This window comes from Melopsittacus undulatus, chromosome 2 (genome assembly GCF_012275295.1).
Source record: "Melopsittacus undulatus isolate bMelUnd1 chromosome 2, bMelUnd1.mat.Z, whole genome shotgun sequence".
NCBI lineage: Eukaryota > Metazoa > Chordata > Aves > Psittaciformes > Psittaculidae > Melopsittacus > Melopsittacus undulatus.
The window spans coordinates 3,134,529-3,158,319 of NC_047528.1; the positions used below are offsets into that span (position 1 = coordinate 3,134,529).

At 46.9% G+C, this 23,791-nt stretch overlaps 1 protein-coding gene across 2 annotated transcripts in view; it reads right to left on the minus strand.

The window, feature by feature from the left end:
• Positions 1-209: 209 nt before the first annotated feature.
• PAK1 (p21 (RAC1) activated kinase 1) overlaps positions 210-23,791 on the minus strand; it is a 70,167-nt gene continuing 46,585 nt past the window's right edge. For both annotated transcript variants that reach the window (XM_031045204.2, XM_005144771.2), the window contains exons 4-16: positions 23,635-23,735; positions 22,096-22,243; positions 20,970-21,007; positions 19,281-19,397; positions 18,817-18,991; positions 15,030-15,093; positions 14,086-14,134; positions 12,393-12,505; positions 8,272-8,389; positions 7,705-7,804; positions 5,284-5,480; positions 3,671-3,808; positions 210-1,366 (exon numbers count right to left, since the gene is read on the minus strand). In XM_031045204.2, the coding sequence (XP_030901064.1) occupies positions 1,280-1,366; positions 3,671-3,808; positions 5,284-5,480; positions 7,705-7,804; positions 8,272-8,389; positions 12,393-12,505; positions 14,086-14,134; positions 15,030-15,093; positions 18,817-18,991; positions 19,281-19,397; positions 20,970-21,007; positions 22,096-22,243; positions 23,635-23,735 (1,445 nt within the window). In that variant the 3' untranslated portion in view covers positions 210-1,279. The remainder of the gene's footprint in view (positions 1,367-3,670; positions 3,809-5,283; positions 5,481-7,704; positions 7,805-8,271; positions 8,390-12,392; positions 12,506-14,085; positions 14,135-15,029; positions 15,094-18,816; positions 18,992-19,280; positions 19,398-20,969; positions 21,008-22,095; positions 22,244-23,634; positions 23,736-23,791) is intronic.

Genomic DNA, 23,791 nt, shown 5'->3' on the forward strand with positions numbered 1-23,791 from the left:
TGGAAAGAGGCATGATACAGAAGATTCCTCTATGGGTAAAGTTATTCCCTTGAAAGCCATTTGCTATCCCAAACGACTACAGGAGAAGGGGTAAGAGGCAAGGTTATACTGCTTCATCCAATGCATTCCAATACCTGGTGACGATGCAAACAGCATCCAACAGACCTGCCTGGTGACAGTGACCTCTCCAAACCTCCCTCAGCCCCACATTAAGAAACTCAGCAGTCATTTTATTTAAGATACAAAAGAATCAGTATACAGCTGAACATGAGCCCAGTGTTTCCAACCAACCCCTCTCACAGGTCCGGGTTCCATGGTTTGCAGACTATTGGACACCAAAGGAATCAGTAGCGTAAGGAAACCACTCTCATTTCCCCCAAAATTAATGTCTCCAAGACAGCAGCATCCGTGATCAGTTTGTTTCCCATTGGCCTTGCTCTAAGAACCAAGAGTTTTCCACATCATTTTGCTGGCAAAGCTTCTCTTTATCGCAGTGATTGCTCTGTTTGCTTTAGAACACAGGGCAAGGGTCCTCTAAGAAGCCTCGTAGCGCTGATAAAATAGAGCTGGTTGACAATTCTTCCTGTGATTTACCTTCTAGGACACAGAAACATCATCGAGTTGAAACTAAAAGGGGAGGGAACCCCCGATCCACACAATTTGGCAAAAAGATTATCCATGAATTACACTCCAATGGCTGCAGGAAGCACACAGAGGCTTTTCCATCCTCCCTCAAAGGATCCAGTGGGGCTGAAGGAGGGATGCATATTCACATCCTCATTCCCCATTTGGTTGTTGCACTCTTCACGTCACTGCTGCTTCCTTCCTTCCCTCCTCAAGTCCTCCAAAGCAGCCTCAGTGGGGGAACAGCAGCTTGGCAGAAGCAGGCAAAGTCCAGGCAGCAAAAGATTTCCTCTATTACAATAAGCATGGTCTAAGGCTCCACATGATTCTTACAAACAAACCCAGTAAGAACTATGGAAACAAACTGGCTTCGCTACATGTAGGTCAGGATCAGACGTTCTCAGATCTTCCCAACCATACAAAACACTCCTCCCCTCTGCCATCACAAGGATGGGAAGGTAGTTCACTCCTTAAGATGTCCCTGTTGGGTGCCCTTCCACATTCAGTGACAACACCATTGGCACCCTTCAGGGCAGATCAGACTGAAGAACCCCCCTGTGAAGAAGGAGCAGAAAGGGAGAGGGAGCAGTGATTCAGTCTCTGAAATGAGCATCTCAAAGCCATTGACACGACAGCTTGCGTTGGCTCCATCACTTTAATGGTTGTTCTTGGCTGCCTCTTTAGCTGCAATAATCAGAGGAGTGAGGCTAGAGAGAGGCTTGGCAATTTTCAGGAACTGGTGCTAGGAGAAAGAATAAAGAGAAAGGGTTAAATCTGACCCAGAAGTGTTGTGGCTATTCAGAGTATTGGTACTTAGACCCAGGTGACCTGAGCAGCTTACTACAACCTCTGAACAGGAGGAACCAAAAGGTCTTGATACCACCACAAACCTCTGGGCCTTGCCTGAAGTGATGGACAGGTTTGCACCCAACACAAGCTAAACTCTCCAGGTTTGTAACATGTTCAAAACCAACCAAAACTCAGCGAATTCTCCTGAGGAATTATAAAGTCTTGCAATAATCTGTTTTCATCAATGGTATGGTTTAGTGGTGGTCTTGGTAGTCCTGGAGTGAATGTTGGACTTGATGATCTTAAAGCCCTTTTCCAACCTGGCTGATTCTATGATTCAGGTTCTAAGATTCTATAGTGAAATACAGTGTAGAACAAAGGTGTAGTAAAAAAAAACTGCTGGTTTCAAACACAAGGCACTGGGCTCCCTGCAGGAATCACCTCTCATTCCTCTCTTCACTGTTATCACAGGCTTGGTAAGAGCATTGCCTTAGTGTTTAATGGATATCAGAATCCCAGAATGATTTGGGTTGGAAGGGACCTTAAAGCTCCTCCAGTTCCAACCCCTGCCACAGGCAGGGACCCCTTCCACTGGAGCAGCTGCTCCAAGCCCCTGTGTCCAACCTGGCCTTGAGCACTGCCAGGGATGGGGCAGCCACAGCTTCTCTGGGCATCCTGTGCCAGCACCTCAGCACCCTCACAGGGAAGAGCTTCTGCCTTATCTCCAACATGGACTTCCCCTGTTTTAGTTTGAACCCATTGCCCCTCATCCTATTGCTACCATCACTGAACTGTGCAAAGCAGCTGGAATTTCAGAGAGCAGAACAGAACCACTCAGTCTCCTACACAAGGTGTTCTGTTAAGTAAAACAATATTGATCATCACAACAGCTCTCACATGAGAGCCAAGCTGTGTAGGGCAAGCCCACAAGCTGTTCTGAGAACACAAAGCAACTCCATCCCACAGGACTTCTGAGCATCAAGAGGGAACAACCACCCCAGGCAACATGCTTCAGAGATGGAGGGGGACAATAACATCAGAGCCTACAAAGTAGTTCAAACCAGGCTGAAATGTTACGGTCAAAGTGTTCTGCTCCAAGGAACAGGACGTTACTGCTCTCTGGTATTTTGGGGCTGGAAAGTCCAGTAGAAAAAGCCATCTTTCAACTACTGCCATTCTGACAATGATTAAAGCTTCGTTACAGCCTCAGAAGGCAGCAACACACCCAGAACTGGATGCACCAAAGTAGCTGAAAGGAAGACAGACAAGAATGGGAACTGTCTCACAGCTGAGGGCTGGGTGCCCCTGCTCACACATTCATTTTACAGAGCTGCATTTTCCATCCCCAGAGCAAACTCTGACAGAAGGAACACATGAACCACTCCTCAATCCGTGTCAGCAAGAAGCCTGGCAGCCTGGGCCTCTTCTTTCACCAGGAGTGCAGACTAAAGATACCAGTGAAAGAATTGATGCTGGGATGATGGGACACCGGCACAGGGTGCCCAGAGAAGCTGTGGCTGCCCCATCCCTGGCAGTGTTCAAGGCCAGGTTGGACACAGGGGCTTGGAGCAGCTGCTCCAGTGGAAGGGGTCCCTGCCCGTGGCAGGGGTTGGAGCTGGATGAGCTTTAAGGTCCCTTCCAACCCAAACCATTCTGTGGTTAAGATACCTCACAAGCTTTGTTCCATCACCTCTTTATGGAGTAGTATCTGGCAAAATGTGGTATCACCAAACTGCCCCAGGTAATGCAAGCTGTGAATAAGCCAAAGAGCTTCATCATCCCTCCACCAGGAGGGAGACAACCGGAGCATCTGCTAGCTTGAAGCCCTCCTGCTGTCCAAATCAGAACAGCACATCAAGAACATGACAACACATACAGATGTGCCAGCTGTGTGAAGAAGACACAGGATTTAAGGGGCTCAGCATCTGGCAGGCCTGGAGCACAGCTGTTACTGCACGTTGGTTACAGAACACACTGCACAGCTGCCACTAGTAGCCAGAACAGCATAAAAAGGGAGTAGTTTGCTAACACTTTATCAGAGATTAAGGTTTGAGGTTGGGTTTTGGTGGTCTTTTTCCTAGCAGGTTTCCTTAGCTCTGCTGATGCAGGATTTCAGACCCTAAACAAGTAAGCCTGGCCTTACTCAGCTGTCCCTGCCCATGGCACAGGGTTAGAACTGGATGATCTTAAGGTCCTTTCCAACCCAAACCGTTCTATGGTAGCTGGATTACAGTGATTTCCATTCCCCATCACCTACCTGCAGCAGCTCTTTGGCAGAACCTCTCTTTTCCACATCCATTTCAAGACAACGGTTTAAGAAGTCTCTGAAGATGGGTGAAAGCTTCTCTGGGTTCTGCAGCTCTGGTGTCCCATTAGTGGCAATGAGATACAGGGCCTAAAGCAAAAGCAAGCACCAAAGAAAGAGGAGGTTATGAAGGTCAGATTCCATCTCTGGATTACAGAGACACCCACTTCTCCTCTGTCTCTGTTCAATGGAGAGGAAGAAAATCCCACCTTATCAGGGTGACTATCAATGCTTCAGCTTCAGCGAACGGAATAGCTGCCAGCCCTGTTTTAACATGGATGGGATCCAATCCTTTATTGTTTTACCCTCCTAATCTGGGTTTGGATCCTGCAGTCCTCTCAAGGGATTAGGAGGACAAAAACAACATTCCAGGCTGTGTTTATATAGGGAAGTTAACTGGCACGACTCGACCAGTGCTAGACTCCTGCAATAACTATATCCTCATGGGAAAGTACCCCTGAATAAATAGGGTTATTTCCCTCTCAGTACTTCACCCTAGTGCACAAGGCTTAAGACTCCACTATGATGAAGATGCAGTTGGTTCCTCACAATAGACAGATCCTCAAGCAGCTTTGAGCATACTCCAGAAACAAGTAGCTTTGCTACTGTTTGGGTCTAAAGCATTGAAACACACACACACCCTCTGAGAATGGACTCGGAATTCCATCCAGTTCTGGATTTCATGCAAGAAATCTCCTGGATGGACTTTCAAAAGGAATGGAAATCTGTTGGAGACTTGTTAACACACAGCCCCTTGGAGCACATCACTCAGCACAGCCCATGGGAGCAGGCTGATAGCCTGGGAATTGGCACCAGTTGAGTTAAACGAGGCCAAAGTACTGTTATGCAGCCACCTTCCTTTAACTCAACACCCAGGTCCCTTCCTTTCGCTCTTTGCTGCTGCTCTTCTCTCCCCAGAATCAGTTCCAGAGCAAGAGATGGAGACAAAAGTCAAACAGAACCTTTCTAGATCCCCTCATCCTGTGTAGCTAAGGGAGAAGCCATAAACCTGGCTTGTATTAGGAGCAGTTACACCCTTACAAACTGACAGCATCACCTCTTTCATTATAAACTAAACAAGGGAACGACATCAGGAGGCTTAAGCCCTGCCAAAGGTGTATTAATCCTGTAGCTTCATTTGGGACACACAAGGAGGAACAATCAGCAGGAAGAAAAAGCTCCATTTATAGAAGAGTAATGTCATATTCCTGACCTTAAGGACAACTCTTCCCTATGGAGTGCACAAGGATTCAAGATGTCAGCTGCTTTGGTGCCATCAGGTATTCCTTCTGCCTCTATCAGCATCTCCAGAGAGTGGGAAATGATGAGTGTGCAATGATGAGTGTGCAATGATGAGTGTGCAATGATGAGTGTGCAATGATCTAACTCATCAGAGCTGACCAGAGGGGCTGCACAGGAAGAACCCACACCTCTGCTACCCAGAGCAAGCCATGGCTTATAACTAAAACTATCTCCATCTTCTCACTATGGTATGTGAGGAGGTAGGGAGCTGGAGGAGTTACTTAGCAAGCTTAGCAAAGACCTTAGCAAAGATACTCGCTTACTCTTAGGGGGTTCTCATTGAGGTAGGGGGGCTCTCCTTCAATCATCTCAATGGCCATTATCCCCAGCGACCAGATATCCACTTTGGGCCCATATGCTTTCCGTGTCACCACTTCGGGTGCCATCCAGTACGGGGTCCCCACCATGGTGCTGCGTTTGCTCTGCTCAGGAGTGATCTGGGCACAGAACCCGAAGTCAGCTGGAAAATAAAGAGGGGGGGGGAGAAAGAGACACAAAAATCAGCAAGTTTCTCCAAAACAACACTTACAGATGCTGGAGCTGTGGTTACCCTGCTGCAACTGTGCAAGGAGGGGTGGGTTTGTGAAGGGACTGGAGCACAAGGGTGATGGGGAAGGGCTGAGGGAGCTGGGGGGTTCAGATGGAGAAGAGAAGGCTCAGGGGGGACCTGATGGCTCCCTCCAAGTGCCTGACAGGAGGATGGAGCCAGGAGGGGCTGGGCTCTGCTCCCAAGGAACAAGGGATGGGACAAGAGGAACCAGCCTCAAGCTGCACCAGGGCAGGTTTAGATGGAGCTGAGGAACAATTCCTGCCCCACAGGGTGCTCAGGCATTGGAACAGGCTGCCCAGGGCAGGGCTGCAGGCACCGGCCCTGCAAGGGTTCACAGCCCGTGGAGACGAGGCCTCAGTGCCATGGGGCAGGGATGGAATGGGCAGTGATGGGAATGGTTGGACTGGATGAGCTTAAAGGGCTTTTCCAACCCAGATTTTATGATTCTAATACAGAAAATAGCATTGAGAGGTAGAGTTCTAAATCTGACCCAGCAAGACCATGAGGATCACAGACTTGTTTATGTGGATGATGGAGATGAGTAAATAACTCTAAGATGCTGAGACACTTGACTGTGCTTGCAGCATTATGCAGTGGTAACACACTATGGAATATATATGGCTTAAAGACTGTTTCTGGGTATCTTAAGAAGGAATTTAATGTACAGTCTGACCTAGATACATCCCCCAACCCACATGCTGCATTGCCTGGTGGTATTTGTTAATGGTTCCCCAGAGAAGCTGTGGCTGCCCCATCCCTGGCAGTGTTCAAGGCCAGGTTGGACACAGGGGCTTGGAGCAGCTGCTCCAGTGGAAGGGGTCCCTGCCAATGGCAGGGATTGGAGCTGGATGAGCTTTAAGGCCCCTTCAACCCAAACCACTCTAGGATCCTATGATATTTGCAATCCCAGAGATAGCACTTCCCCAGTGGATGCATCATCCTTCAAACAGGTTTTGCTTTACAAAGCAACCAGTGTTCAAAATAAAGTACCTAAATTTATAGTGATTATTTCCTTTGAACAGACAGACAGATGAGCAGCCCTCACACAGAGATTGCTGAGTCCTGTCTCCTACTTGTGCTTGACTTACCAAGAGAAGAGTCCTTCTGTTCTTGTGAGCCCAGCAGAATGCACTCAGCGAGAGGCACTGCCCATCCTGACCCCCTGTGGCATCCCAGCTCTAATTTTAGGCAGGATGATGGAAATGATCCTGGTCCCTCACTGAGGTTTCATCAAGGGCAACAACCAGGGAAGGTACATATGGTTCATGAAGAGAGGAAATGCTCAGCAGAGCCAATAAGCAGCTCAGGTCCAGAAGGTTACTGCAGCATATCCACAGGGCCTTAGCTCTCTATGCTACAGCCCAGTACCTGCAGTGTGTGCTTAAAGAAGTTGCTCCATAAGAACAGAGCACTTTGGCCCTGATCAGCTATTCATTGCTAACCCTCCAGAGATGTGACTGTACCAAAGTACAGCTTTAGTCTGAAAAGCAATTATGTGCCCAAAAAATCCCCCACCTTCTTACTCAGCATATCTGCACTGTGTGAATTTTGAGTCATATCTGCTGTCAGTGCTGACAAAAATAGATGTATTTATGCCTATTGGGTGCCAGCCAACAGAACTGAGAGCAGGAGGAAGGGAGCACTGTTCTGTTAAAGAGAGAGGTGGAAGATAATCATTTACTGCTTTCCAGCCTTATCTCTGCATGGGCAAGGATAAGAACAACAGGCACCTTAGCACCTGAGGGGCAGAAGGGTCTCAAGGTCTTCATGAGTGGTGATGACACAAGGAGGGAACAACGTTTAGAGGTCAGTCTGGGTTGGAGTTGGAAGATGAAGTGTTTTCTAGTCACACAGTTCTGAATTCACTCCTTTTCTAGACTGGAGTAGCATTAGAATACAGTTATTTTACCCCACAAAACCATAACAAAGCCCAAATCTCACTTTGAGTCTGGTATCCATTCACAAGGATTCACGATTACCAATCTCCATTAAAACCAATGCCTACAGGAGCACCTCCACAGCCTCTTCACCACCACAGCAAGCATCTCCAACACCCATCTCCCTAACAGGCCTGTCTCAGAGCAGATAACAGACTTGGGTTGACAAGTCATCACCAGCGATGCTCCCCACATACTTAGTTTGACAGAGCCATCCATTCCCAGCAGGATGTTGTCACTCTTGATGTCTCTGTGAATAACTTGGTTTGAATGGAGGAATTCCAGAGCTTGGAGACACTGAAAAAAACCCAAAATGAAACATAAAAGAATTGAGATATTCTTACTGTGCATGAAATCATTCACCAGTCACAATTAGCCAAATAATGGTCTAACAACGTGCATTCTGAGTAGCAAGGGCATGGGGTCTTAGGGACTTTCATATACTCAGTGTGTGTGAGGCTACAGAGAGACACCCACTGGGATTAGCAGGTCATAGGAGGACAAGTTAGTCCCAAAACATAAGAGAACCCAAGGATTCCAAGCCCATTTTGCATTCTAATCCTCCCTCTATGGTGAAATGTATTAGGATTGTATGCTGCAACCTCCCAGATGAAACCCATCCTCTGAAAGAATGATGGATTACAGGAGCTATTGCAATGCCTATTGCATTACAGGAGCTGGAGACAGCTATTCCCATGGAGCTCATGGAAAGCCCATGTCCCCTTCCCAATCCTGGCTCCCTCCAAGCACAAGTGCTGCTTTACCTCTCGGCACACGGCTGCGATCTGTCCTTCATCCATGCAGGTCTCAGTCACAACATCTGTTAGGGAGCCTCCTGCCAAGTACTCCATGACCACCCAGAGCTCTTCTCCTACAAGGTAACTGAGGAGGCAAAACCAGGTGTTATAATCAGCAAGTGTGAGCACGCCACCATTTACACAGCCAGAACACACTGGGTCTTAAAGCTCTCTTAGAAACACAGAGGAATCATGAGGCTTGGGCAGTGCATTTGGGGCATCAGGTACTTGTACCTTCTGTACAGGGGAGGATCTGGTCAAAACCTGAATGAGCAGAGAGAAGGGTGAGTGCAGAAAGTCAATGAGAGAAGTAATGGAAGAACAGGCTACAAGTTTCCTGGCTATAAAACTGGGCTGGAGCACCTGTGCTATGGGGACAGGCTGAGAAAGCTGGGCTGGGGCAGCCTGGACAAGAGAAGGCTCCTGAAGGGGAGAGCTGAGAGCAGCTCCAGTGCCTAAAGGGGCTGCAGGAAAGCTGGAGAGGGGCTTTGAATGAGGGCAGGGAAGAACTTCTTCCTAATGTCTAATCTCAGTCTCCTCTCTGACAGTTTAAAGCCATTCCCCCTCACCCTATCCCTACAGAACAGGCAGAATGGGCTCCATCACTCCCACATTCCACCAGGCTGAGCATGCTGTTACCAAGCTGGAATATTTCTGCAGCCAAAAGGGATGGAGCAAGCCAAGAACCACACTGTGAACCAAAGCTGTGCCATGAGCAGCCAAAGGCACATGCCAAGACCCAGGCACCTCAATAGCTGATCAAGTCGACACAACATGCAGGGAGGTGGAACTAACAGTGGCTCCTGCAATCTGCTGCCAAGCAAATGTCATTTCACAAGACTGGGTGATGCTGTCTCAGGGATGGCTTCACTCTCCTGCTGCAGCAAGAGGCCACTTTTAGTCACTGAGCTGCCTGTCACTGTTGGCATGACTCAAACCCACCCTCTCAGCAGTGCTGGTGACACCACCAGGAAGCCCATACACCTACATGCTGCTCCCCATGTGCTGTCAGGCACAGCATGGTGTTGCACCTTGGCACCCACAGCTTCCAAATCAAGGCTGGCAGTAAAAACAAGCTGATGAAAGTCTCTGAGGAAGGAGGAGGTGGTCTACAGCTTTCCCTCCATCCATCTGTAAGGGCAGGTAGTGTCTACTGGAAGGTGTTCCTAGGCTTAGATGCCTTAGGAAGGTGTTCACCAAGCCCTTCCTATCACACACACCAGTCACTCCTAGTCCTTTCTTATTGATCAACTTAATGAAATGTGGTTTTCCTCAGAGGTGCAAGATCATCCTTTATAGATTTCTACACCAGCAACATGCAAACATGAGTCAGCCTGGAAAGAAATCAGTGTTTTCTGTTGCATGCCTGTCATATACCTTCAGCTTTATGCCCTGACCTTCCAGCCCTCGTTGAGTGCAGGGATGGGGCGATGGTAGCAGTGGCTACCACTTAAAGTAGAGGATTTGTGGGGTTTATGGGGTTAAGGAGAGTTCTGCAAGAAGGAAGAAACACAAAAGCAGCAGTTTGCTTTGAGTGACACTAGGGATCTGCTGCCTGTGGTTAGAAGCAGGACTCTGAAGGCCTCCTTCATGCAGTAGAAACTGACACCTCCACAAAGTAAATCAGCATAAACGGCTGCTTGTCTGCACAGGAAAACTGATGTCATGCTCTTCAGAGCCAGATGCTTCTAAATTCAGCTCCTCAGTACAGCTGAATTAGGCCATGTCACTACCTTAAATGTCACAGCACACCTTCGTGCCACACTGGCTGCTTACACTGCAGCAGAAGTGCTCTCTTTACCACGAACAACAGGGACAAGCAGGTGAGAGAATAAAGCATAGGAAATGCTGGCATAAGGACAGGAGCTGGGGCAAAGAGAAGCAAGAGAGATGGTTTATGCCAATGACTCTCTTGCAGCCCTATTAGGGACTTAGAAGGGGAGACAATGTCAAGAACGGGTCCTACAATGGTCAGTACATCCTTCCTTGTACTTCCTTCTGCAACAGCAATAGGCAGAAGCCCGTAAGCAGTGTTCAAATAGCAGCTGAATTCAGCATCCATAAAGCAAACAGGCACAATAGACCAGGCAGGATGGACCAAGCTCCCCAGCAACAGGATCGTGGCATAATAGGCACAAGAATGCCCCTGTTCATCCCAGTTGCCACTCTGTCCAATTGCAGCACTCAAAGAACAGCTAATCCCTCTGGAAAAGATTAGGGAGAGAAAGTGGAGGACAAAAGCAGCAGCTTTTGTTGGTGGAAGCCTGAACAAGAGTGCAGAATGAGCAGCTACCCTGCAGCTGGGATGTGCCAGCCAGACAAGGCAAGTGCATGTACTCAGCCATGCTCTCTCTAATGGGAAGAGCACATCTCTCAAACAGCTTTGCCAAAACAAAGCCTCTAATCAGGCAGGAGAAATAAACAGGTTCAGCTCAGATGCAATTCATTCTGCTGGGGAGACCCCCCTGCAGCCCTGATCCAGCTCTGGGGTAGCAGCATAAAAGGGACGTGGAGCTGCTGGAGCACATCCAGAGGAGGCCATGGAGCTGCTGCGAGGGCTGGAGCAGCTCTGCTCTGGAGCCAGGCTGAGAGAGCTGGGCTGGGGCAGCCTGGACAAGAGAAGGCTCCTGAAGGGGAGAGCTGAGAGCAGCTCCAGTGCCTAAAGGGGCTGCAGGAAAGCTGGAGAGGGGCTTGGGACAAGGGCCTGGAGGGCCAGGCCAAGGGGAATGGCTTGAACCTGCCCAAGAGAGGGGAGACTGAGCTGAGCTCTTAGGGAAGCTGGAACTGGATGAGTTCAGTCCTTCCAATCCAAACCCATGCTGTAATTTTATGCTGTGCTGGGGACAGATGCAAGCCTTTTGACATCGTTTTTAGTGGAACTAGGATGGACCTGAGAGGTCTCGTGATCACAGTCCCAAACCATTCTGTGATTCCATAATCCCTAACTCTTCTTTACCATTTGTTTCATTTTACACAGGTAATCTCCTTTCTAAAAGAAGACAGCCTTTGCCCAGCATCCCTTCCCTGCACACACACACTCCTCCCCAGTATTTCAGGGCAGACTTGCTGTCCCTCCAGCAAAGCCTCTCTTCACCGCTCTGCACAGGACACAACTGATGCTGCAGCATTCAAGAAACAACGTTTTTGGCTAAAACAATAAAAGCCTGTTAAAGAAATCTGTTAAAAGCAACAGCTGATAAGATTTTGATGTACACACAGAGCAAGCAAATGTGCAAATACTCTCTCAGATTCCCACAAGAGATCCTAGGTCACATCTCTCCATTGCATCTTCAAACAGAGCTGCCAAGCTTGCAGCTCACCCTATGCAGGCTCTCTCTTTACCCTAAAATGAGCAAACCTGTAGTTCATCAGGACTGTGAGAGTGTGGTGCTGACTGAAAATCCTGCTGCAGCCCTACTGGAATTAGCTGTCTCTGAAACACAAGGTGAATGGCACAGACTTGACATAATGCACCAAAGCTGCATTGATAATGGCTTTAACGTGACAGAGGGGAGATTGAGATGAGATCTTAGGCAGTTCTTTCCTATGAGGGTGGTGATGCTCTCAGGTTGCCCAGAGGAGCATAGTGCTAATGCTCATTCATCTTTAAAGAGAGCCTAAATACTCCATGAAGACTGATTCAGATACTGTAGTGACAGGACAAGGGGTAACGGGTTAAAACAGAAACAGGGGAGGTTTAGATTGGATCTAAGGAAGAAGTTCTTTACTGTGAGGGTGCTGAGGCACTGGAATGGGTTGCCCAGGGAGGTTGTGAATGCTCCATCCCTGGTGGTGTTCAAGACCAGGTTGGGCAGAGCCTTGGGTGCCATGTTTTAGTGTGAGGTGTCCCTGCCCATGGCAGGGGGTTGGAACTGGATGATCTTAAGGTCCTTTCCAAACCTAACTGTTCTATGATTCTATTCCTCTTAGCATATGGAGAGAGACCACTCAGCCACCCCAGCACTGCCACGTGCATTAAGCAATGCAAGGTTGTCCTATACCAGCCTTAAGCTGAGACAGCATCACTCAAGACAGTGACAAGGAAGTGTTCTCAAGTCCCTTTGTGAACACTTCAAACCGTGACTTACCTGTCCAAGTAGTTGACAATGTTGGGGTTCTTGTTTTCCCTCATCACAAGGATTTCATTAATAATCAGCTCTTTTTTGGGCTGCTGCTGCAGATTCATCTGTTTGATTGCAACCTGCAGTGAAGAAAGACCAAATACAGCATTATTACAGGAGTCCCCTCAAAACCTGCCCAGGGTTGGATTATTGTAGTCCCAGACACTTTGTCCATCATGGGTTCCTCATTTAGCAACTGAATTCCTGCAGCCAGTTCATTTCCACACATGATGGGAGATCCTCAAAGCCTAAAAGGATGAGGGGAATTAAAACTTTCATACTGGACCTCTATGTCACATCTGGATGGCCACCTCCATCTACAGCTTCTTGATAACAAGAGAGAGCTCTCCTACTCTGATATGGACTGGTATGACAGAAACCTTTTATTTCTTAAAGGATTCTATTAATTTTAGTTTGGATTGGAAGTTTATGGAAGTTTTTTTGGTGTTTTGCCTGTTTCCATGCACATTTCTGCTTCTAGAACTCTACAGCAGGGCAGCCATGCATGGAGGGCATAAATAACATGAGGCCAAGTTAGTAGTTTGAGTACTAGTACTTTAGTACTTTGAGGTGGTGATTCTATTTCTTTCTCTCACAGCAAGACCTGGGAGAAATAAGCATCAGTGTTTAGATAAAAGGATGAGAAGAACTGAATTAGATTCACCTTCATTCCCAGTTATTTACATATAAAGGCATTAGGGATGGATTTGTGTGTTGTAGCCCTTTGGCTTAGTAGCTTTCTGCCTGCTTCAGGGTATCTACTCTGCATGTATGCAGAAAGCAGGAGGGTTTTAACAGCACATTTTAACTCCTATGTTCCACTCTGTCATGAGAGCACCTGGCTCTCAGACAGCCTTCAAATCAATAAGACTACTCAGCATGGCAGGAGGCAGAAGAGGAGAGGGAAGGCATTAGATGCAGGTGAAGCAAGACCAGAGCAATACTAAGGATGCTTCAGAGAGGCTCCTGTACTTCCTCACTCCTGTTCAGAGGCAGTCACTGAAGGGATACAGAAAGAAGGCAGGAAACCATCATAGGAGTTCCTCCTCTTCCTGTAAAATTCCTCACTGCTTCCAACTGCAATGTTCTTTCCTCAAGGGCTGCACTTGAACTGTCTGAATATCAGTTAATAGGGGGTGAAGGAGCTTCAGCAAAAGCACAGTTGTGACATTTACTGGTGCATGACCCTGATGCTGTACAAATGCAAAGCAGACACACTCTGCTGCAGACTTCCATAAGTATATCTGGAATAATGCATACACTTTCCTCTTTAAAAGTCCTCCCTCTAGCATTAATGATTTCCACAGATGCTGCATATGCCTCACTGCTTTATTATGCATGCATTCAACATGCAGGGCACTTTTCAATATGCAGAAGGGGCAGAAAACCATAGAAAGACATTCCTTGTCTCTCAACTCCAGGGCAGAAAGCAAGTGGGTAAAGGGTGGGAGAGGAACTATTTCTATGTAAGTCTACTACTGTAAGTGTAGGAAGCAAATGAGCAGAGAGCATATACAGAGTTTAAGTGGGGCCTTATAAATACTTCATTAAACATAAGAAGCCACAAAGCCCTGACAGACCATCTTTGTCTTGTAGCATCAACTTGAACTGCTAGCACACAGTCCAAACTCCACTGCTGTGGTAACCCGGCAGCACTTACCTCCTGCCCTGTAGCTACATCCATTGCTGTGTAAACTGTACCTGAGGCTCTAAATCAGAGAGAAGAGAAAGAAACAAACACTTATTAGTGCCTCATAGCAAGACTGAGAGCCTAAAACATGCCCCTTCCCACTTATCTCTTTGAAGTGCTCTCAGTCCCATTCCTTCTCATGCAATACGTCCAATGGTAAATAACATCTGAAACAGGTCTGAGCCAAGGCTGCTGGTGGAGCAGAAGCCAAAGAACTTATGGGGGAACAAAGCTCCTAATAAGGGGCACTGTGGTCACCCAAACCTTTGCTGCTAAGCCAGCAACTTAGCACAGCTGTAGGGCCATGAATTGATCCCATTTAAGCTCGCATGGCTCCAGCTTGTAGACTGCCCAATGTGATTACAGAGCAACCAGGATCAGCTAAAGCAAACAAAATGAGGCATTTGTAGGGAGGGAAATGGGAGTTTGAGGCTCAGCACAGGGAGCCGACAGCAGATCCCAGTGATCTGCACTGGTTTGCCTCACTATAACCTCTCCTACAACCCCTGCTTTGTCCTAACCCTGCTAAGAGGGGCACGGGACCCATGGTCCAGGAGAGCTGACTCAGAAGATCATCTTGTACACTGAAAATAAGCAGTTCCTTCCCTACTTGCAGCTATATTTAGCAACCTGACCATCTAATGATGTGTTTGCTTCTATTAAAACACAACCACACACACAAAAAGAAAACCCCAAACAGTCCCTGTGACTCAAGACATTGCCAGGAAAGGGAGAGGAGCTGTGGAACCCCCCAAAACCAACCAAAACCACACAGGAAAGCAAGAAAGTCCCAATCAAACACAAGAAACTCTCTAAAGCATCACCAACAGCTTTCACAGCAAACTCAGCCTGGTTTCAGCACTTCCTTCTTAGCATAAGGAAAGGCATAGGAGAGAAGAGGAGGATGTACTAACCCTTGTCCAATCTTCTCGAAACACGTGTACTTCTTCTTGGGGTCACCCACACTCACAATACTTCCTACAAAAGGAAATAAGAGGCTGTTATAAGGACTTTGTGGTACAGCTTGAAGAACCAGCTGTACTTTAAGAGCAGCCCTATGACCACAATAGGCTCTGCTGAGCATTGAGAACCATGCATCAGGAATCCAGAGGCACATAAACACCAGGGAAGTCTTTAGTTATTTATGCACACACATCAGCTGCAGCATTCCTGTCTCACAGGTATTCCCCTTCAGAAATGGTGGAATACAGGCATTAAAGCACATTAACTCTTCACTAGTAGCTGATCACTGCATGCTGCTAGGCACAGAATGGGAATACAGGGCCCTCATGCATGTAAATACAATTATTATTTGGGCTTATAAGGATGCTGGGGAGGGACTCATCATCAGGGACTGCAGTGATAGGACACGGGGTGATGGGTTCAGACTTAAACAGGGGAAGTTTAGATTGCATCTAAGGAAGAAATTCTTTCCTGTGAGGGTGCTGAGGCACTGGAATAGGTTGCCCAGGGAAGCTGTGAATACTCCATCCCTGGCAGTGTTCAAGGCCAGGTTGGACAGAGCCTTGGGTGCCATGGTTTAGTGTGAGGTGTCCCTGCCCATGGCAGGGGGTTGGAACTGGATGATCTTAAGGTCCTTTCCAACACAAACCATTCTGTGATTCTATGATATTCTGTTTCCAAGCTTTGCAGGTGGGTGTATTCCCCTTAAAAGTGATAACTGCACACCAGGAATAACAGATCTGTATCCCTGATCTAGTTCCAGGGATGGGGCAGCCACAGCTTCTCTGGGCACCCTGTGCCAGCGCCTCAGCACCCTCACAGGGAACAGCTTCTGCCTAAGAGCTCAGCTCAGTCTCCCCTCTCTTGGGCAGGTTCAAGCCATTCCCCTTGGCCTGGCCCTACAGGCCCTTGTCCCAAGCCCCTCTCCAGCTTTCCTGCAGCCCCTTTAGGCACTGGAGCTGCTCTCAGCTCTCCCCTTCAGGAGCCTTCTCTTGTCCAGGCTGCCCCAGCCCAGCTCTCTCAGCTTGATGTGCCAGGGACCTGCAGATCACAGGGTGAGTTGCCAAGGGGTGAATGGGGGAAGCTGTCAAAAGGAGCATCAGTGCAGCTCAACACTCCCTGCACACATTAACTGATATTCACCACTCCCCTGAGGCAGGCAGGAATCACAGCCTTTCTAGGCTGAGAAATCAGAGCCAACAACCCCCTAGAGCTCAGCTGGGAGCAAGCCTCCTTTCTAACAGCACCCGGGTGGCTAAGAGGATCAAGGGATGCTGAGCTGCATCTGAGCTGCTGTTTGCAAGTCACCCAAGCTGCCAACACATGGTGCTGCTTTCCAAGGGATCTAGGGCTGAGCCTAACCAGATGTATATTGGCAAAGAAACTGCTCGTGGTCATCAGGCCAAGAAATGCAGTAGCAAGCAGAGTAGGAGCAGGCTATTTTCAGACAGCACTGGAGAGCAGCCAAACCTACAGGGTTTAGGGCAGACAGAGGTAAAGGAAGGGAATATGGCCCATGTTTGGGAAGGAGTGAGAGAAGAGCAATCCAGCTGTATAAATCCCACTGTACAATTAGGGAAGCAACACTCTCTGCCCTGAGGACAAGAATTCCTGGGCAAATATTCATAAACTCTCCATCAAAGCCTGACACAGGCTACAAGTACAGGCTGTGAGACAGGGAGATGCTTCCCCAAGGCAGTGACAGGACAGAACGCTGCAGTGACAAGAGGCAGTTCCTAGTCTTGCCCTGCTTAATGCTCTCATCCCTCAAATGGGGTAATGTTTCCTACTTTCCAGAGAGCCAGGTGAGGATTCAGTAATGCCTGTACCAATGCTGTGATAATGCTAAGAGACTTATCAGCTTCCTTTTAACCTTTGTACATATTCAGTGTATGCAAATACATATGTGCTATAAGACTTTAATCATTGTAGTTACATGTCAAAGCAAAAGATGTAAAGGTTGCACGTGTGCACAAGTACAACACCACTGCTCTCAGTGGAAAAACACCAGTTGACAACAGGATTAAGACCTCATTGCTTATTTCTGACCAGCCCATAGCTAGAAGCTGACACTTAACAGCAACCACTGAACTTCACACACACATGTATATAGAACCATAGAATCATAGAATCGTTCCAAAAGGACCTTAAGATCATCCAGTTCCAACCCTTGCCATGGGCACGGACACCTCACACTAAACCATGGCACCCAAGGCTCTGTCCAACCTGGCCTTGAACACTGACAGGGATGGAGCACTCACAGCTTCCCTGGGCAACCCATTCCAGCACCTCAGCACCCTCACAGTAAAGAACTTCTTCCTTAGATCCAATCTAAACTTCCCCTGTTTCAGTCTGAACCCATCACCCCTTGTCCTATCACTGCAGTCCCTAATGAAGAGCCCCTCTCCAGCATCCTTGGAGCCCCCTTCAGACACTGGAAGCTGCTCTGAGGTCTCCACGCAGCTTCTCTTCTCCAGGCTCAACAGCCCCAATGTTCTCAGCCTGGCTCCATACAGAAGCTGCTCCAGCCCCTGATCATCCTTGTGGCCTCCTCTGGACTTGTTCCAACAGTTCCATATCCTCAATGCTGAAGAACCACCAGTGCAGCACTGAATGCCACTTGCTGGAACAAGGAGGGTATCACACATTACATCTGCCTCCCAATACTGCTAAGAGCAGCACTTGCACTTCTCTTCCTTACAGTAGTTGTATTAGGATTGCACTTTTTCTCCTGCCATAGTCCCTGCTTCTCCTACCTGGTCACCAAAATGGCTTGAATCCTTAACGGTACATGGGTTCTGGTTGTGAAGTCAATACTCAGAAACACTGCATGGGAATTTTCCAGTAGGTCCAGCTAACACGCCATCAATCAATTGAAGCTTCCTTTAGAGGAATGAGGTCCTCAGGTGCCATTTTACTTTTAAGTTATACCCTCAGATTAAATTCTCCTTCATCTAACAGTTAGTCTTTGCTTCATCAAATACTGACCTTCAGGGGTATATCCTCAACCCAAGAGATCAGCCCAACCATAGAGGTGCTAACACAATTTACATCAACTGACAAGCAAGGCATGGCTGTAATTAATACAGGATTAGTAGTTCAAAGGATTAGAAATGCTCTACCCTAACAGAAAGTAGCCCAGGCTGAGGATAGCATCAGCTGCACAGAAGAGCTGGTTCAGCTGTTGTATATGCTACAGTCTAACCCCGAAATACCAGGCAGCACTTGAACTGAAGGCAGACACTGTTAAAGCCACTAAGACAGAGAAACACAATGGATTTGTCTTAGAAACCACCACTAATTTGGGTGCCCACACAATGTTAAGGCATTTAAGAATAACCAAGTGCCTTTATACCATGGTACTGTGGAAGGTGAACACAGGGATGCATTTTCTCTCCATTAGACACTTTATGTCTAACACTGCAATATCTACACTCCAGAGCTGCAGAGTATCACGAGTGGCAAACTCAGACCTCATAGTTAAGTAGATGTTACTCATTCAGGGCTTGTTTTGCAGAGCCTGAGGAGTTATTAACTCTGTGGGGACTTCAATTGGCATCACAGGTGCTCAGCTTACATTTATGCTCCCTCCTTACATCTGCCCCCAGTTCTGGCACGCAGTCCCAACGCAACACCATCAGTAAGGGATCCCAAAACGGGACTGTCAGAACATTGCAGCTTATGAAAGTTCTGAGAAACCAACACAGCAGGAGCTGGAATGTAAAGGAAGGAACATACTTAATTTTTCCAAGATCTCCTCATCTGACATTTTTGGCTTTTTCTTTTGTTTCTCCATGTTCCTGACCAGCGCATCGGGGGCCGCTGTGCTGTTTTCCGAGGGAGAAGAAATAGGAGAGGTGGCCACATCTCTGGTAGGAGGAGGCAGAGGGTCTATCACAGAGCGGGTGTAGATCTAGTTTTGTTGAGAGAAACATGTTAGATGAAGATTTAAACACTTCTATTCGCATTGTTCTTGTTCTTGATGCTGTCAGGGCTGCATTTCTATAGCTACTTTGTTAAGTAAGCAAAGACTCTCTGGTCCCCCCAAATAGGTGATAAAACAAAGGTGCTGAGCAAGAAGGAACAGCTCCAACCTCCTCCCTCCTGCTCCCAAGAAGGGCTCAACCCCATGGATGAGGGATCACAGTCAGGACACGTCTCTGACTGCAGTGGTGGGGGCTGAAGGAAGTATTTCTGCTCACGGATTTCGTGTGCTCAGGTCGCGGAGCTATCACAGGGGGTGGAGCTGCATCATCTTCATCATCTTCATCTTCAGACACTGAGGGCACTGCAGGGGTCTCGGAGACAGCTTTCACATTCTGCATGTGGTCACACAAACAGCAAATAGGAAAAAGAAGTCTTTAACTGCTTGAGTTAGCATTAAGGTCTTAATGTGTTCTCTACAAGTTGGGAGCTTTGGGATGGTGACTGAGCTAAGGAGAGATTTTGGAAGCAGAATCTGGTAAAATCTTTTCAAATCCCTTTTAAAATTGCTTTCTAAAAGAAAATTTCATGAAAAACATGAAAAATTCTATTTTTTTAAGCTTTGTAAGTGGTTTAGATAATTATCTAGATTATTTTCTTCTGCAATGCTGCGATTAGAAACAAAAGTCACTTTTAGCCTTCTAAATTTGAAGCTGCATTTGAAGTTCATGGCATCTTTACACTATCAACATCTCAAACTACACTTGGTGAGATCCTCAACCCACTAGACCAGTTCTGCTCATGCATCAGCAGCTCCCTAAGAGTGGCAGGGGAAAAGAGTGTCAAAAGTGAGTTCTCTGTGTAAGAGGGGTAAAGCAACAGTATTACTGAACTTATTATACTTGGAGTCACCAGCACCCTGATGTATCATTGCTGAAATGCTCCTGATGTAACACAAAAGCTTTGCCTGTTAAAAGCAACAAGAAAAACAACCTATTTCCTCAATATCACAGGATGGTTTGGGTTGGAAAGGACCTTAAAGCTCATCCAGTTCCAACCCCCTGCCATAGACAGGGACACCTTCTACCAGTATATAGCCAAAACTAAAGCTTATCCAGTGTCTTCCAAAACCAATCTTAGCAGATTGGCAACTACTCCTTGTTTTCAGGGTTTACTTTAAAATCCAACAGCCTCAGCTATTCTAAACTCCAGAGGACTGATGTACAATGAATGAACAACAGCAAAACCTCTCCTTTCCCTTTCATAGCAAGTCCCAAATGGTCAGATCTGAACACGCTGCCTGTGGAAGGGAGCAGAACCAGTCAGCTCCAGACAATGGCATGGCAGTGAGAAAGCAAGAGATGAGGGAATTATGGGGGTTTATGACTCATCTTAACTGATTAAGTTTGCTTCCTTCCATCTCACATGCACCTAGAGAACGTATTGCACCTAACAAAGCAAACAGGAGTGGTGCCTGCCCTGGTACGGACAGAGTAAAGGTCATGCAGAGAGGAGGAGAACCTTTTATTTCCTGGTCTGCTGGAGATTAGTTTGGTTAATCAACAGTAACCAACATTACTTATGGTCAATCAGATATTGTGGGTTAGTAATTAATTGGGTTGTGTATCAGAGATGTTTATAGAGACATATAAAACCTGACACGGTGGTTGTCAAATTCGAGCTACAGGAACAGATTGACTTCTATGGAAACACAACTATTTCTATTCATTAATTCCCTAATTTCTAGTTATTATTCACTAATAAAAGCTACTTCTGCTTACTTGGTTCTCCCCCAGTTAGAAAAGGTGCAAGGGGCATGCCTTGGTTTATAAACATGTCTTCACTATACAAGTGTATATAGTTCAGATTTTAAAGCACTAAGCAAAGTAGAAGTTTACATGTAGTTAACTACTCTATGCAAGGTTTTAATCCCCAAACTTGAGACAGAATGTGAATATCAGGCTTACCAATGTATTTGATGAATTGTAATCCTCTGTTGATTTATCTGAAAGAGATAGTAAAGCCATTGTAAATGAGTTGTAAGGCAGTAGCAGTGGAGAAAAGGACAAGCTCCATTGGAAAAGGCAGGAAAAAAGGCTGCTCTGAAACCTTGGCATGACCTTCAGATTCCCAGAACAAGCTGACACCAGGCGGATATGGGAATAGAGGGTAAAGAAAAATGGGAATAGAGGGTAAAAAATGCTATAGCTAAATGCAGGAGCACCAAATCCCTGCTGCAGGAGGGTGTAATGTCCCAGTGCAACACTTGAATGAATACTGTCTCCATCCATATATACAAAATCATTCCAATGGGCTAAATCACCAGCTGAGGCACTGCAGTTAGCTTGAGACCTGCAAGATGCTCACTCTCAGCCACCTCAGCTTCCTACAATAGAATCAGAGGAAGCCACGAGTCAACTGATGGGCTTCTTGTTTGACTCTTCACATACATACAGGGAAGATTCGTGCTTTTATCCCTGCCTGGAGCCTTCCCAATACCAGATCTGGTGGTATGGCTCTATCCTCTTGAAAGAGCCAAAGCAGAGCTTAATATAAAGGGAATGAGTTAGAGTTGAAAGAGAAAAGGAGTGGTGGGTGGAGATGTTCTCCAGTGGGCAGGTAATCCATACAAAGAAGGCATAAAACCATGGCCGCTCTGATTTTTAGAGGAATCCAGCCAGCAATAAACAAGCTGAAGGGTATTCCTCAATCATGGAACACGGGAGCAAAGCTCATCCCAAGCATGCGTGAAACAACACAATGCTGGAAAAGTGGAACTGGTGCAAAATGTAGCTGCCTGTTTGTCCAGGGACCACTGGGAATTCAATGGCACCATCTGCCTTCCAGCTGGAAGCTTCAGAAAACCTATGTGGTTTGGGGATTTGGCCAGTGGACTGACTCCTCTTTGGCAGCTATGTTAGGTATCAGGATCAATAAAACAATGTGTTGAAGGAAGAGGGATGCTTGAGCAGCCACTCACTCACATCTTCCTTGATAAGACAGATGCACTTGTTGCTTAAAGGAAGGAAACCCCACATCCAGTGACTAATGGAACGCTGGACAATGCAGCCATATGAGACAACCAGCATGTACCTGTGAAACTCATGTACTTCTGGCTGTTGGAGATCTTCTTGGAATTGTAAAACTCTAACACATCCAGCACTGCCTGAGGGTTCTTCTTCTGCTCCGACTTGGTGATGTTGGAAGTCTGCAGTAAACGTGCCCATTGCTCTGGCATTCCCTGTGGGGATATTGATGGACCTTGTTAGCTCCTAATGACCAACACGTTCACAGCACACAGATACCCACTAGAGTTGTACCACAGCTACACTGTGCTGTGAGGGAAACAGGGAAAATGGAGAAGGAAAGAAGGAGAGGAGAAGGAGAAGGAGAGGAGGAGGAGAGGAGAAGGAGAGGAGAAGGAGAGGAGGAGAGGAGAAGGAGAGGAGAAGGAGAGGAGAAGGAGGAGGAGAGGAGAAGGAGAAGGAGAGGAGAAGGAGAAGGAGAGGAGGAGTTACAAGTCACACATTCCTTACACAGACATGCAAACACAACTCTGCTCACAAGGCTGTGGCCAAGTCCCAAGTCCTTTGAAGACCAAAACTCAAAACCCAGAAAGGAGCAGACCCAAATGCTGCAGTTCAGGAAGAGCATGAAACCCAAAAAAACCCAAAACCTTTACACACATACTGAGCACACAGATTTTCATATACCCAAGGAAGTCTATAGAACATACACTGTGTAGCACCTAGCACAATGGACACACAACGTTCATTTGTGTCTTCTTGTAGCACTAGAGTTCATTGATACTAGTGGTTTGGTGCCTGTTGTAACCAGAGCTGGGAATGCAGAGATGTTAACTTCACATATGAAGCTCAGAATTTCATTACAGAGACATCATTTCAGCCAGAAAACAAACACAACCAGACTTGTGCCCTTCAGCAGCAGCAAGAATGAGTCTGTAGAGATGAAGTGGCAAGTGACTGGCGTAAAGTTACCCACCCCATTCAAAAGGATGCTGGATGCACCGCTTGGGTACATCTAGGTTAACATGGGCAAGTCTATTAAAGCCAGGTAAAACCAGCTTGCTCACAAACAACAGCTGCTGCTATAAAATACTATCTCATCATAAAATTAAGAAGCATAAGATGATGAAATACAACTCTGGGGTCATAGTATTTGTCATGTCAATAAAAACAGCCATAAAAGCATGTGATATTGCCTTAAGACAGCACACACACGTTTTGCCATCAGCAGTTGTACATGGCTGTGTGTCTCCTAAAGGGGAACTCTTAGAACCCCACTTGGTGGACACAGACTATGCTATCGACCTAATCCAGCTCTATAAGAGGAAGGGAGGCGAAGGGAGGAGAGATATACCATGTTTTGCTGTCCACACGAGCCAAAACAACAGGAAAGGTGAAGTTTGCTGGCAGCCTGGGCTCCTGGGATGTGCCAAGTTTGACAAACAGTCTCTCAGCAGGAATTAGTGGGTAACCTCTCAGATGTGTTTCAAAGGAGATCAAACTACACGATGGTAATAGCCTTTCCAGCATCACTACATGAAAGATTAATGGCTCCTCCCAGCAATAAGCCAAACCACAGAGTTCTCTTTCCTCCAGATTCACTTACTGTGAACTCTCCCGTGACTGCATCAAACCCCACATGAATCGTGTGTTCAAAGTCTGAAGGGAGGGAGATCTCGGGCCGCTCTTTCTCTTTCTTTTTATTAGCTGGAAGAGACAACGAGAACAAGCCATAAGTGCAGCAAGAATTAAAACCTTTGCAA